This window comes from Eretmochelys imbricata, chromosome 3 (assembly GCF_965152235.1).
Source record: "Eretmochelys imbricata isolate rEreImb1 chromosome 3, rEreImb1.hap1, whole genome shotgun sequence".
Classification (NCBI taxonomy): domain Eukaryota; kingdom Metazoa; phylum Chordata; order Testudines; family Cheloniidae; genus Eretmochelys; species Eretmochelys imbricata.
In genome coordinates, this window is record NC_135574.1 from 161471309 (window position 1) to 161487065 (window position 15757).

General features: G+C 36.8%; 2 protein-coding genes across 6 annotated transcripts in view; one reads left to right on the plus strand and one right to left on the minus strand.

The window, feature by feature from the left end:
- The window catches only part of RAB3GAP2 (RAB3 GTPase activating non-catalytic protein subunit 2), a 70972-nt gene extending 56089 nt beyond the window's left edge, over nucleotides 1-14883 (plus strand). For all 5 annotated transcript variants that reach the window (XM_077813741.1, XM_077813742.1, XM_077813743.1 and 2 more), the window contains 12 exons: nucleotides 1-217; nucleotides 587-760; nucleotides 891-997; nucleotides 2358-2424; nucleotides 3475-3545; nucleotides 6996-7031; nucleotides 7723-7797; nucleotides 8114-8332; nucleotides 9635-9724; nucleotides 9829-10047; nucleotides 11320-11478; nucleotides 12911-14883. In XM_077813741.1, coding sequence (XP_077669867.1) covers nucleotides 1-217; nucleotides 587-760; nucleotides 891-997; nucleotides 2358-2424; nucleotides 3475-3545; nucleotides 6996-7031; nucleotides 7723-7797; nucleotides 8114-8332; nucleotides 9635-9724; nucleotides 9829-10047; nucleotides 11320-11478; nucleotides 12911-13057 — 1581 coding nt within the window. In that variant the 3' untranslated portion in view covers nucleotides 13058-14883. The remainder of the gene's footprint in view (nucleotides 218-586; nucleotides 761-890; nucleotides 998-2357; nucleotides 2425-3474; nucleotides 3546-6995; nucleotides 7032-7722; nucleotides 7798-8113; nucleotides 8333-9634; nucleotides 9725-9828; nucleotides 10048-11319; nucleotides 11479-12910) is intronic.
- Nucleotides 14884-15226: 343 nt separating this feature from the next.
- The window catches only part of IARS2 (isoleucyl-tRNA synthetase 2, mitochondrial), a 52118-nt gene continuing 51587 nt past the window's right edge, over nucleotides 15227-15757 (minus strand). Inside the window, exon 23 of the mRNA XM_077813746.1 lies at nucleotides 15227-15647. Coding sequence (XP_077669872.1) covers nucleotides 15505-15647 — 143 coding nt within the window. The 3' untranslated portion in view covers nucleotides 15227-15504. The remainder of the gene's footprint in view (nucleotides 15648-15757) is intronic.

The following is a 15757-nucleotide window of genomic DNA, read 5'->3' on the forward strand; positions in this document are numbered from 1 at the left end:
TTTTCCCCAACTGTTGTAGGTGCTGACACAGATTCCTGGGAAGCACTTTCCCTTGATACTGAATATTGGAAACTTCTACTGAAACAATTAGAAGATTGTCTGATACTTCAGACACTATTGCACAGTAAAGTGAGAAACAGGACAACCAGAGTATCATCTCTTCAGGCTGAGCCACTCTGCAGACTCTCTGTAAAGAAGTTGCTTGAAGGAGGGAAAGGTATACTCTCGTGCAAAGCAGATTTGATTAACTTTCTCACCCAACTCAGGGCCAGATTCTATCACTCTTACTCCAGTGAATGGCACCTTATTTTGGGAGTAGTCCCACTGAGGATATGTTAATTATATGTAATTTTTACTATTTTAAAATAATTTTTCATTTCTTTTTCTGGAGACTGCATTGTAGGCTTCTAACCAGTTACTTGATTGAGATTTTCTAATTGACATAAAAATTATACAATTAATGATTTCTGTTAACTGACAGATGAGTCTCTTCCCTTGTCATCTGTGTTTCAGATCCAAGTTTACTACTTCTAAAATGTCGCTGGCAAACTTTGACTGTGCCTTATACTTTCCTTTTGCATCTTAGGAGGCATTGCTGACAGTGTAGCAAAATGGATTTTCAAACAGGACTTCAGTCCCATGATACTGAAGTTGGCACAACGGAAAAAAGAGACGGAACGTACGGAGGAACCTGTAGGAATTGACAGGAATGTTTCCCTTGAGAAACCAGGAGCAGAGATGGGCATGGAAACAATCCTAGGTAAAAATACAAAATAACCCTTTCAAACTTAAATTTCTTCCCAGGGGACTGAGTTGGCTGAATTGTTTTTAATTAGTAGAAATTGTGACTAGGATGAAAAAGTTGTCTAATTTCTTCAATTATGTTTTAGAGTTGCTGCATTTAGCATATCAGCAGTTTCCTTGTAGTCTTGAATTGGATATACTACACACACATTGTTGTTGGGAATATGTAGTGCAATGGAATAAAGATCCAGAGGTAATGTAATCTAAACTTTTTGGTATATTTATACTTGTGTATAATTTACTAATTGAAGCTAACCTTTTTTTCAAAGGAAATTAATCAGAATTAGACTGTGATAAATGGAGAGCACAAATTTAAGTAATGAAGAAAAGGAAGTCTTAGATTCTAGGAGTATGGGATACCATCTACTAAGACAGGAAGACCTGTTCATGCCAGACAGGAAGACACTGCCAGTCTTATTGGGAAAAGGGGGAAGTTCTTCAGCTTTCATATTTCTGATTTTGAAATATGCACACCTCACAAATACACAATGCTGATCTAGTTAGGGTTATTTTATTGCTCTGTCAAGTATCAGGGGGTAGCCGTGTTAGTCTGTATCCACAAAAACAACAAGGAGTCTGGTGGCACTGTTTTTACTGCACTGTAAACATTGTTTTTACTGCACTGTCTTTCTCTGAGTGGACTGAGTGGATTTGTAGGCTCTAAAGTTTTACATTTTCAAATGCAGTTATTTTTGTATATAATTCTACATTTGTAAATTCAACTTTAATGATAGAGATTTCACTAAAGTACTTGTATTAGGTGAATTGAAAAATACTATTTTTTTATATTTTACAATGCAAATATTTGTAATAGAAATAAATATAAAGTGCACTGTACACTTTGTATTCTGTGTTGTAATTGAAAGCAATATATTTGAAAATGTGGAAATCATCCACAAATATTTAAATAAATGGTATTCTATTATTGTTTAACAGTGGGATTAATCGCGATTAATTTTTTTTAATCGCTTGACAGCCCTACTTGTAACTGCTCCCTTAAATTCTGATCCTGGGAGGGTGCTGAACATCCAGAGTTCGTAACTGAGGTCAGCATCTCTCAGACTCAGTAAATCTGTGCTATCGGGCACCTCACTGCATAGTAAAGGTTTATCTTATTCTGCATTTTTTTAAAGATGGACTCTAAAACAGACTTATTTTTGGTAGACATTGGTTTAGTTTTTTAAATCAAAAATAAAATTGTATTTGCAAGATAAACCGCCAACAGTCAAGGGAGGTGTTTTTCTGCAAGAAATGTGTCATCAGCATATAAACTAAAACTCTGGAAAATTACATCAGAATCGCAGTGTTCAGTGGTGATTAGCTTAGGTGGCACTGATATGTATGTGCATTTGCTTGATGGTAAGAGAGGAAATTAAAATAACAGGTCTTGTAATAAAAGAAATCCTAAAATATTTTTTAACTGGAAAATGAGTTTCTTGAAAACCATCTGCATTAACATCTTTTTAAGAATTCACAATTTGTTTTTGAAACTGCCATTGAATAATGGAATAATGTGTTTTGGTTTTTTTATTCTTCTTCCCCCTTTATATAAGGAAGCACGTTTTCTCATTAGATCTATAGATCACCTCAGATGCATTGTTAATGCTCACATACAGCATGGTAAGTATAGAACTATTGTTAAAGAACATCCTGATAAAATTTCAGGAGAGCAAAATAAATCAGTGTACATAGAGATTCATTTAAATCTGTACAGTTTGTTGTGCTGGCCAAGCATCTCTGCCTAAATCGGGAACTCTGATGCTGACATTCAAGCTCCCCCAGTTTTCCAATCTTTTTCTTCCACAAAGATTGAGGTGTGTAGATAGGGCTAAACCATGTAAAAAAAAAAACCCCAAAGTCCTTCCTTGTTATAACACGATTTGGTCACATCCACACATACTTTTGCTAAATTGTTGAAAACTAGTTTAGTTGGAAGCATGGTCAAACACATTTCTGTAAAACTGGGCTAACTTTTTTAATCTTTATGGGGGTTAGTTCTGGTCCAACTCCATTCATCACTCAAAATTGCCTGTTTACACTGTGCATCATAGAGCATAGTCCTGTTCTAGGCCTCTTCACTGCTTTCAAGCACAATACAGTATATGACTAAAGCACTAGTGATGATCTATTATGTGTTCAGTCCCAGACTCGCTACATATGTCTAACAGTTCCTTTAATCATAGTGCACAATATGATATTCTTAATGGATTAGCCATAGATGTAATTACTCTCTCTGGACATCAAAGCCGTCCTGTACTTCTGAAATTGAACCTGGGATCTTGTGCTTGTTGCTTTATAATTCGGCTGACTTGACATCTGCCTCCCTCTGCAATCTCCTTCTCTCCTAATTCCCCACTACTAAAGGAACGCTGGGCCCATGTACTTCTGAGTTTTGAACTATTTGTGCTTTGGTGTCGGATGCTGTCTTAAGGGAAAGCAAATCCCATGAGATCACTGCATGACTATATAGTAAAGTCTGACTTATCCTTTTGTTGGAGACAGATTAATCTATGTCCCAAAGTACTGTTTCATCTGTGTTGTACTGTACCATTAATTTTTAAATCAGTCCTCTCTCTCTTCTTCTGCAATAACTTTCATTGTATGGGTTTACATTAAACCTGTTTTGATGCACCATTCAGATGAAGCTTATATTTCTGTAATTGTTTTTAGGTATTGCGCTAATGATGTGGAATACATTTATAGTAAAACGGCTCTCTGCTGCTACATACCTAATGGACAAGGTAAACGTGCTATTGTGGCTGTTAGTTTTAAGTTAATTTCTTACTGATTAATTTTTTATTCACAGAGATATTAAGCTATCAAATATTTAAAACGTTGCTTTTTATGTTTTTGGAGCATCTTTGATTGTAGAGCTAAACTATGCTGCTTGGGTGGTTTCATTATATTGGGTAAGTCTTGTTGTTTTTGAAAAGCATATATTGGGAAATGCTTATTTTTGAAAAATTATCACATCTGTTTGTTCTTTTGGAATGACCAGGTATTGGAAAGATCTTATTGTAAGTTTCAATAAGCAGCTGAAGTTGGCAGATATTTCCACACATCAATAATGAGCATACACTTAAATTTTTTTTCTCACCTGACACTAGCATAAAACTATACTGAACGGGTGAATTCCAAAAAGTTCTCCTTTGCAAAAAAAAAAAAAGAAAAAGACTTAAAAATCTTTACCAATGATTTTATTTTAAGGAATGTGAGCTTTCCATTCCTGTATTATCTATCCTATACATTTTATTGACCTGGTAACCAATAAATTAGCTTAATAGATAACCCAAGAACTACATTTTTTCCTATGCATTGCTGTAACTGCACTTGATGGTTTTTACCATGAAACCTTTATTAAGATCATGCAGAAGTTGCTTTTTGGCTTGTGTACCGTATTCCTTTTAGGCTTTGGGGTATTAAAAATGCAAAAACATGTCCTGGATGGTGCTGAACACTTTCAACTCCCCTGGCTTGCTGAATCAGTCTTGTATTACAGGACCTGTTTGCCATCTGTTCTGCCAGGCTATGTCCTTTCTAAATATGTCTGTTTGTGAGCTTTCATACATTTAGTACTGAATTAACTGGCTTGCTTAGGGAGGAAAGGGGGTGATTCCAAATTGTGTTTAAGAGCTATCAAATAATTGCTCTATTTAAACTGAAGGAATTTACCTCAAGTGTATCAATTTGCAAGTTGTATAGGAGAGCTAATTGATCGCTAGCATACTAGTACAGAGAAGTCCAGATATTTGTAATACAGTTTTTAGGGCAAAAGAGGGGAGTACCAAAGTAATATGCTGGTGATGACTTTAGAGATGCTGGGGTATCATCATTTCTGTCCCCTCTTCCTTTTTTTTTCCTTTTCCTTTTTTCCTATTCTCCTTTCTGTGGCTTATCTTTTTTGTACTGTTTATTCATTTTCCATGTACTCTTCTGCAGCTAGACTCATGGCTACAGAAGAATTCAGTTAGTCTCATCTCCTAAGCAAAAGTTCTTTACCTAATGGTACTGCTTGCATTTTTACAGGCCCCTGCTTCTGTAGTACCTTGGTGCAGTAACATCTAAATAAGTACAGTTAAAAATTTTCTGCCTTATTTATTCAGTCTTTTCACATACTTTCTTACCTAACACTTTGAACACATCCATGTTCAATATCTGTTGAAAGTGAGCTACCTTTACTTTATGTATTTAAATGTGTTTGAAAGCTCCAGTTCAGGGCTCCTTAGAAGCTTGTATGCATATTACAATATACCAAGAAAAGGATAAATATCTGTAATAACTTATCCAGCCTTACCACAGCTCTCAAAATATAAACTGACCAAATAGTGTTTGATATATTAGCAGTTATTCAGTTCCCAAAGTGACTATGAAAAGTCCTCCAACTTACAGACTTCGGGTATAGCATGGTGGATACTCTTAATTCAAGTTGCTATATGAATTCTGGGGCCATATATCTTCCTTCAGCTGTTGATTAGGGTACCACAGCACAGTCTAATCACAACAGAGTTTGGGTCAGTGAGATCTTTATACCGTGGGAATGAGTAACTTCCATCTACATGTGTTTTTCATCATCTGCAGAAGATTCATTGAGCTGTGGAAATTGGAGCTTAGCAGCACTATCGTAACTTTCCCAAACAGGCAATAGAGATCTGACTCTTGCTCAGAATTCAGGCAGACAGGAAAGGTGTGTGATGATTTACACTGTATAATTTTCTTATTGTGGCTTCCCTATCTCAATTGCTATTCTGCAGTATCCATTTTTCCTTGCTGCTTTTTCATATTTGTCATGATTTCATCTTCATTCTGATTTCATTCTTGATACTATTGCCCCAATCCTGCACCACTGAGGTCTTTGGGAGTCTCTGAGTTGCTGTCAGTGGGCTTTGGTTCAGGTTTTATGTGCCTTTTAGTCCTCTCACATCAGTTTTACACCAACATAACTCCATTTGTTTCAGTGGAAATTTTTCCTTCGATCACCCTGATGTAAACTAGATCAGAATCAGACCCAGTGTGATCGAACAGCTAGAAATGATGAACATAGAGAACTTTCAACTTAACATTTCACATTTTTTTTTCAAAACTGAACATACTCCACATGTAACAGGAAAGTATGATTGTCAATTTTGAAACACAAATTCAGTGCAAATTAAAGAGATTGAGAGGCAGACTTTGCCATTAATTGCTAAGAGTGTTATTTTTTTTCTCTGCCTTAATAGTCAAATGATTGAAAAGCCAGTGAAGTGGTTGTAGTGCTTCAGAGATTTATGAAGGATTGCTCTGAGAATTTCCTTACCTATATTTAGCATTCTTTGTATGTGATAACTGGGTGAATATTAAGTAAAAAGTCAAATGAAGATTACCCTCTTTTAAAGATGCACCCTGTGAAAAATCAGTTGAAACTTGAATTGGATCCCAAGAGGGTAGCTCTATCTTGCAATAACACAGATTTTCTCCTAACTGAGGGTAGCCTGTTTAACATCCTATTCCAAGAGTCAAGCCTTTATCTGGGACAGATGGTCTTGTCGTCTTTTCACCTTGTATCTCATCAACCTCCAGTCTTGAAAGTCACCAGCTTGCATAATTCATTCATCATTTAATGCTTTGAAATACTAATTATAAAATTACTGCACTAGTAGTGAAATAAATAACACTGGCAAAGATGGAAAGTTAGAAAGGGTTATTGTCATGCCACAAGATTTTTGAATAGTGTTCACCATGGGTAAATGTTTCTAAGCTCTGTAGAAAAGTACATATACATGCTATTCAGATGAACAAAAGTAACAGGCTTCTTAGGTGTGTTAATCATTCTGCAACTATTTTTTATTTCATAAGCAAGACTCTATAGAATGTTCAAACATCTTGAAAATGACCGTTGCACGTTCAGTCTGATTTTTCAGATGGCAGATAAATAAATCACCCAGATGAGACACTGTGTGGGAAAACTTCAGCCTGCAAGGAATGTTTTTGCCAAAAGCTTTGCCCATTGAAAGTATTCAGCATAGAAATTGCTTCTCAGCTCCTATTTTGTACTATAGCCTGTATCCAATCACAGTTCTTTTAAGATATTCATTCAATATATTATATCTAGCTGTGTAGAAAATTTTTTTTTCTATTGTATAAGGAAAATAAGTTACTTTAACAAATAGACTGCTCATGTGTCAGACTTATGCTGAAAATTTGTTCTATAATAGGTTGGAAAAGCTCCGAAGGACAGATTATGCAGAAGGGCAAGTAATACTTTATTTGTCTAAAGATGACAATATTTGATTATTTTGTTTCAATGGTCATTGCATCTGTTTTTCGTGTTCTTAATGTGACCACGCATAAGGAGATCTGGGTGGGAAAGATTAAAATAAAAAATATTGATGAATTTTAGCCAGTCTTAAATTTCCACTTTGACAAATTGAAGTTGAAAGGTGTAGACAAATCTAGTAAAAATGTTACGGAAAGTGAATTTGAGACCGAAGCTTGCCTCACGTTCTGTCCACATAAAATTTTATCAACTCCTGGAAGAGTTAATTGAAACTATGTTCAGGCGATAGTGGGTTTGTTGTTTCTGATAAAATTCTTTGAGGAATATAGTTACTTAATAGAACAGTGTAGTAAGTGGATAGAATAAGCAACTTTTTTATAGTCAAGACTTTTCCAGATGTTGCAAAGCTTTATTGAAATTCTCAAATTCTACTTTTCTGTTATATCCAAATCTTTTGTTACAACTATTTGGCCTTAAACATAATGAGATAAAGGAACTGAAGTTAGTGCTAGTGCCTTTTGTGTATTCTCTAGCAAAGCCTGCCCTCTCAGAAACGTAAACAGTGCTGCTAAAGAGCCTCCTTTTTGTCAGTTGCAACTAAAATGTTTACTTGGATGCATTTTAAAAATCACATTGCAGAAATTTACTCTATCTTTATTTACTAGGATGTAGGTATGGGTGATACTGCAATGACATCTTTTCTTGGCTCATGTTCAGATCTTCTTCAAACCTTAATGGAGGTAAAAATATTCTTTTGATTAGAAAATATGTAAGAACATGCGTGGTTTTAGTAGTAAGTTTTTGCCATGAAAATTGAAGGCAACATGAATAATATAGCTACAATTACTTTAATGACTTCATTTAACCAAAGTCTGTAAATTATTTTCTAGTGAACATGGAACATTTCTATTATTCTTTAAAATATTTTGGCAGGAGAAATTGTGGCTTGTAATATAACTCCTGTTTGTTTTTAACAGAGATTCCCATAATCTTTCTGAACAGTATCTTAAAATAATAATGGTTTTGAATGCTGATTGCTCTGCATTGCTGTACTAGGCTGATGTTAGTAGTGATGAAATGCAAGCTCCAGTATTGGACACAGAGGATGCCTGGCTGTCAGCTGAAGGACCAATCTCAATAGTAGAGCTAGCCCTGGAGCAGAAACACATCCACTACCCACTTGTCGACCACCAGTCGGTATTGTGCACTATATTATATGGAATCATGAGGTTTTCTCTGAAGAGTGTGAAACCTCTCTCACTATTTGATAGTAAGGTATGTCTTTTAAAGGTGTTAGGAGTACATGTTTTATAATATAATGCTGTCCTTGCTGCTGCTAGTTAACAAGCATGCATGGTTTATCAGTCATTTATAACTAGTTCTTTAAACACCATATGTAGATTGATGTCATGTCAAAGACAACTGGTGCACTCTGTTCAGCTAAGGATTGTTACCAGAACAGCAGTCCACAAACATGGTAACATTTTCTTCTGAATAGGATGTCTTGAGAGTGGTTTAGAGGTGTCAAAATCAGCTCATTTTAGTCCATCCAGTGACTGTTGTTGCATGGTGAAAATACAGGATGCACTCTGATTAGGTCATACAGTCTGAGAGCTGTCAGATCAGAGAAATTACAAAGAATAAATCTTATATTTCATTATCGTAATCTGTCAGTCTCTGTATCAATTATTCCTGATGCTTTATGCCACACTGCTTTCTCGGGAAAGAACAAATAGCTAGTAGTTTTGAGAGCAAGAACACACTACATTTTAAATATAGGAACTATTTATTTTAAGTAATCTGTTGTTGCTCCCAAAGTCCTAAAACTGATGTAAAGAAAATGCTATGTATTGAGCTGCTTTCCTCCCAGCTGAGGTGCAGACACTGAATGAATTTTAGAAATAAAGTGCTGATGTAGACTATTGTAAACCAATCCTACTGGAAAACAATTGGTTCTGTGAAGAAGTTCTGTGCAGATTTCTCCTTTAAAGATGTATTGAGATATTTTTATAAACAGAAAGTACCATTTTTTTGTTTGTATTTTGCTATTGATTCTTGTCTAGACGTATTAAAACAAAACCAAACCCCTCAAATACTTTACTTTTTTAAAAGACCCCATGGTTGGATGTATTTCACACTGAATGCCATAGTTGGCATGTCAGTCTAGAATGATAATCCTCAGGGTCTGAAAGGAATGCTAGTGGCTTAAAACAAAAGGTGATTCCTTTCCTTATGTAATGATAGCTCAATTTGGTTAGATAACTATAGCAGATTGAAAACCCTCTGCTATTGAAATTAGTAGCCTAACTTTTAAGTTTGAATGCCTGGTGAAGTAATTAAAAAAAACCTAGAAGCATTAGTAAAACATATGATTGCTTAAGCAAATGTGTTTCTTTTGTTTCATAGCCTTTCAGTAATTTAAAATACTGCATTTCTCTTCGGGATTGGAAACTTAAGATGCAATAGCATTTAAATGGGGAAAAAGTATTATCCCTTCAAGTGCTTGATCAAAATGGATCTACTTTTCTCTGTCTGCCTCACTTAAAGGAATATGGGGTTCTTCTGTTCTCAATTTAGGGCAAAAATGCATTTTTCAAAGACCTGACTTCCATTCAGCTGCTGCCCAGTGGGGATATGGATCCAAATGTGTTATCCATACGCCAACAAGTGAGTTTAAATCCTTTACACGGCCACAAGAAAACTATAGACCTTTAAAGGAGTTTCAGGTAAAATTAAACTGCTGCTAACTCATTTTGGTGTTTGCTTCCAAGTTCTTAATGAAAGCTGTGAGTGCAGTGGTACAAGTACAGTGCTCAGCACAAAAGGCCGGAGGTCTCCCAGAAGAGGCACCACTTCCTTCTGAAAAAGACAAGGACTGGCCAGCTTTAGCTCTGGATTTGGCTCAGCACCTTCAGCTCAGTGAGGATGTGATCAGAAGGCATTATGTGTGTGAACTGTATAATTACGGAATGGATCATCTCGGAGAAGAGGTAATGATTAAAAAGTGCCTTGGGCAGCTTGAGTATAGCTGAAATCACGAGGCACAGCTAAATTACTCAGATCTGTAACTGCTTCATATTCTCCCTATATTTTACAAACAATTTTGACTTGGATTGTGCTCCCCCATTAACAGAGAACATACCACATTCTAACACTTGATTCTGGTGCACACAGTTATCTGCATCAAATAAATAAACATGGCTGTCTCAAAGAAGGAAAAAATAGGACCAATTATTTGGGGAGAGTGGGGGGAAGAATTCACACCTTTCAATGATGGGATTCTACCACCAGTGCAGAACAAAACTAAGCAGGTACAGTCATTGTGTCCAGTTGAGCTAAGCACTGATGTCTGGGATAAGAATTCACTTTTATTTGTCAGTACGGTTAAGAAACAATGTGGGGATTCAAAGTGCTCTCCTTCCATTTTGAGCAGCTCCTTAACCCAAACTCTAGCATTTAACGTCAGTGTCAAACTTACTTAGACAAGTTGTCATAGAAGAATAGTTCGAAAATTCATTACTGTGCAGGTACATGAAATCTTTGTGCTGTGTTCAGAATAGAGATATTTGCTGGTTTTGGTTCCGATATTTTGAGAGGTATTGGAACTTCTATTTAATGCTTCTTAAATAGTTGGTGCAGCATGTTAAAACAAAAATGCAACCTTTGAACTATCCATGTCTGGAATTCTCAAACTGCATAGTGCTTAGTTTCTGCCTTCATTAGAGGGAAGTAACAAATCTGCAAAGAGGTGATATTGAAAAAGTAAATTATTTTAGAGAGCTTGAAAAATAAGCAAAATTCAAGTGTCTGTAGTAATATGCCTGTGTGCAAATCACTATAGTTCTCATCGGATGACTTTAGGGTAATGTGCAGGCTTGAGACAGAAAAAAGGCTTTCAGTTCTCTTAGTCTGTCATCTTAGCAGGAGACAGTTTTTCAGACAGAGGGGATGTGAACTTGCGTTTCAGGAATCTTAAGGTATAAGGTTGAGCCTTGAGACTCACTGCCATGCGGTCATTATAAGAATTCCATTCTTCGTGCAGGACTTGGCCAAAACTGGATTTGTTCCACAGTTTTCAGTAAGTCACTAACAAGAACCCATGCCATTGGCTGATAAATCAGTTTCAAATTTCTTGATTTGTTGGGTCATTTGTCCTTGTATTAATTGAAGGTTAGGGCTGAAGCAAGATAAGTTTCCACATGGGTAATCTGTAGTCTTGCACATTTTTACTATGAGTTTTGTTGGTATATTCCTGTTCTCAGGCCATTCTTCAAGTGCATGACAAAGAAGTGCTTGCATCACAGCTACTTGTGCTCACAGGCCAGAGACTGGCCTACGCTTTACTACACACACAGACAAAAGAAGGCATGGAGCTGCTGGCCAGACTTCCCCCAACACTATGTACCTGGCTTAAAGCTATGGTAAGTTCAGCCTCAATGAGAAAATAAATTTATAGAAAGCTTCCTCTTGACCAAAGACTCTTATTACTTTAAAATTTAACATTTTTAGTAATGCTCTAGTGTAAAGGATGAGTCCAAGCCTACCTGACTTCAGTTCTGGTTAATAGGAACAAGACAGTCCAGCATGATCAACTTACTCCATTATACATTTTATAAAAAGCCACACAATTTCAGTATTACAAGTTGCGTGTACTCAGTCAATTCAGAGGATAGAGCTAATACCTTGGTTGGTTTAAAATATTGCAGAAATGCCTCTCTTCACTGCTAGACTTCATTGGGAATAGTTTTACCAGCATTTAAAGGGGAGGAAATTGTTCTGGTGCATGTAAACAATTGCATATTTGCTGCTCTTGAGGACAAGATGTGTAGGAGCCAAGAATGTTTGTTTCCAAAAGATTAAATAATTTAATCTTCACTTTAATGGCTGTGCCCCTGCCTCCCCTGGGAAACTCTTATATTTTAAACAATGGGACTGCTTTACTTTGTAATTAGTGGCAATATGCTCAACAGCTTGTAGCTGATCTTTCCTTAGCCCAGGGGAAAGACTAACTTGTGCTAAATCTGTGAAACAATTCAAGAAGTTGTAGAATGAAGCTTCTTTCAGAGGAAACAAATTTAGTTTTTTGCTGTGCACTATAGTGAGTGTCATGGTTCTCTTGAGTGATGCCAGAATTGATCCAAGAAGCATTCATAAAAAGTGTAGCATTATGTTGTATGTAAGACTCATGTCCTCCTGAATAGTCTTCTATGTATGAGTGTTTCTGTAAGTTTAAAGACTATACCGAGGGTAAAGTTTATCCTCGTGGAAGTCAGGATCCTGTACAGAACTCTTCAACTTTGATTCTGCTCAGAGGAATCTGACCATAGCAAAGGAGTTCTCTGAAGTCTGCTGATTCCCTGAATATAGAGTTCAAAGGAGTGTAATGATACAAGAATAGCTTTGTTGACTTCAACCTAGTACTAGGCTTACTTAACTCTGCTATGATCTAGAGTGGGGATCAGCAGCCTTTGGCATGCGGCCTGCCCGGGTAAACCCTCTGGCAGGCCAGGCAGATTTGTTTACTGGCTGTGTCCGCAGCTCCCACTGGCCATGGTCCGCCACTCCAGGCCAATGGGGGCTGCGGGAAGCAGCGGCCAGCAGATCCCTTGGCCTGTGCCAGGCGGAACTGCTATCAGCTGGACCTGCAGATGCAGCAGGTAAACAAACTAGCCTGGCCTGCCAGGGGCCTTACCCTGGTGGGCCACGAGTCAAAAGTTAATGATCCCTGATCTAGAGATAAGATCAGGAACACAATTACAAGCAAACTTCATTGTAGCAAAAGGAATATCATGGTGTCTTGTAGCCTTTCCTTCCTACCACTGCTCTTAACACTTTTTAAAAATCCTTTTGCAGGATCCCCACGATCTTCAAAATCTCGAAGTGCCCATTGCAACAACAGCGAAACTAGTAAACAAAGTAATAGAGCACTTACCGGAAAACCATGGGCAATATAGCCTTGCCTTGAATCTGATAGAGGCTGTAGAAGCAATCTCTTCATGACAATTTACGTACTAGCTTTAAACACGTCTGCTGTAAGAGGAGGTAGGGCATGATTTTACACACTGAGGCTAACCTTTGTGAAGGGAAACATTCATGGGGCTTTTGTAAAATAAACTTAATTTAAAAAGCAAATACTTTGACAATGGAGTCCATCTAAGTTCCACACTATTGTGCATCACATACTAGGAGCTAGTAATCTTTGTACATTTGTCAATAACTCAAGTGCTCCACTATTTATTTCTAACTCAAGCACTTGTGCTCTAGCTTAGATAGATGGTTATATCTAACAGCAGTTTTATTCCACTTATTTACAAATTATATTCTTACCCTAACATGTGAGATTCTATATTTCATACTCTGAAAAACCATTAAATGTATTTTGCATATATGCTTGGTTATTGGACAACAGTCAGTTTCATAAATCTGTTTCATGTAAGGAAAAATTTCAGGCTATCATGTTTTTCTGAAATAAAAATGGTCTCTTTTTACTTCCATAAAAGAGAGTTACATTCTGAAGGGCCCCTAGTGGTAGTACTTCAGAGGAGCAGCTCACTTCCTGTAACAGCAGTATAACAATGAGTGGAGTAGATAAAATTAGAAAGAGAAACCCGCCCATCAAAGTTCAACTATTGGGGAAGAATACTCTTAAGACCATCAGAGTAGAAACAAACATCACTTAAGGCCTCACCCAAACAAGAGTGGAGTGTAAATTTCCTACTGCAGCTGTTATGGAAATCCTGATGAAGTTAGGACTGCAGGATCAAGCTCCTGGTCTTAATACTTCAGTTCCTTAAATGAGTTATTTAGAACACACTCTCTGGTGAGAAGAACTACACCATGGGATAATGCACCCTCTGGGTTGTGATTTCTAAAGCACACTAATGTGTTTAACAGAATGCTATTTTAATGTGTGTGCTAGGGAACTTCTAGTGTGCACCAGCAGGGTCTACACAGACCAATTAAAGTATAAGATGTTAGCATGCTTTATTGCCCACTGTGTTGAAGATCTGTAATACAGAATAGCTGAGTTTTACAAAACCTTGTGTGTTCTTCATAGTACAGTGCCACAGGATATCTGTATTATGTAGCCAGAATCCCTAAGTTTTGGGGGGTATTTTTCAAGCCATCAGAAGCAGACCACCATTCTTAACTTCCAGCAGCTGAGTATCCCTGTTGTACTCTGATATACGTGTTTTCTATGAACATCAGGACTGGAAGAATGATTCTCACAAATTCCTGGCTTGAGCCTGTATCAGTTATTATGGAAAAAACATGGCATTCTAAAGAATGTAGCTAAAATTCATTTACAGGTATTGTTGTATGAGATTATGGTTACAATGAAAGGCATTGTGCTAGTGAAAGCAAATAATGGCCAGTACCTGCCAACTTTATAGACTGATTCAAATATGTTTCATAACATTGACAAGTTAAATACTGGTAAGAGACACACAGCTGTCTGAGATGTTCTAGGTTAAGACTGTAGGACAGTTTCCTCTAAGGCTACTCTAGGCCTTACTATATGATGCCTTGTCTAGAGACAGCATTTTAACCCTCTGTAGAAATTAATGGATGTTTGAGAACCTACAATCTGTCATGAAACCTGCTTTAGCTAACCCATTTTGAGTTGTTTCTTGTTTACATTAAATCCCTTCACACTCCCAGAGCAGCATGAAGGAACTTAGTGTAATTGAGAATCAAGGCCTAAGAGGTTGTGAAACACTTTACCCCAAACCTGTAATGTACTGTAAGTAATAAGATTATGTATATACTGCTATTTTGTGTCACTTGCTGTGGATTTGTGTAAATTAAATAAACTTGGGATTTGATTCTAGTTTTTTCCTTCTGTAGGCATGCAGACCTGAATTATGATGCATAGTTAAATGTTTTTCCTTACCAGTTACTCCAGCATACAGAAATGGTTTAGCTGAACTATGCAACTTCACAAAGTCAGTTTACACCACTAAAGTAATTTAGACTGCACTATCTGTAGCTGCTAATATAATTTAGTGCTAGGCAATACCCTGCCATTTTAGTAGTTGATCCCTTCTTTACAATAGCCAGCAAGAGAAGTTGCATCTGGTTTGAGAAAGGACTCTACTTACCTTAGACCATGTTAAATTTTGGGACCCACTTGTAGTACTAGTCTGTGTTCAAGGAACAGGACACTGCTTTGAAGAACAGCTTTTATTAAGGGTAAAGTTGATATAAACAGGCATTTTTAAAGGTTTTTCCACTATTGTAGTTCTGCTCAGATTAAGGCATAAAATGCATTGGCCATGAACCGCTACAGCTTTCTTCAGCATATACTGAGTTTTCTTTAACTCTGCAGTTACTTTCCTAGCTCAGGGGTTCCATTTGGTTAATGAAACATTGAGTTTATCGTCTTTTATATTTATATATTTTATAGTCTAAGTGGAAATATCTACAAAATAATTGTCCAGCTCACTTCATTTTCCAGCAATGACTTCTGTGCAGCGTGGACATAGTGAGAGTGGAGAATCAGCAGTGTACTTCCTACAACGAAGGCATTTTGCTTTAGCAGCTGGTAGGACTATAACTTTATAAGATGACTCTTCATGAATATCACCACCTGTCGAAGAAAATTTTACTGTATAGAGTATAGTCAGCATTGAAAACCCAGCTAACACTGCAGCCTCCCTCTAACTGTATTTAGGGGGGTTAATTTTTCTATTCCTTTTT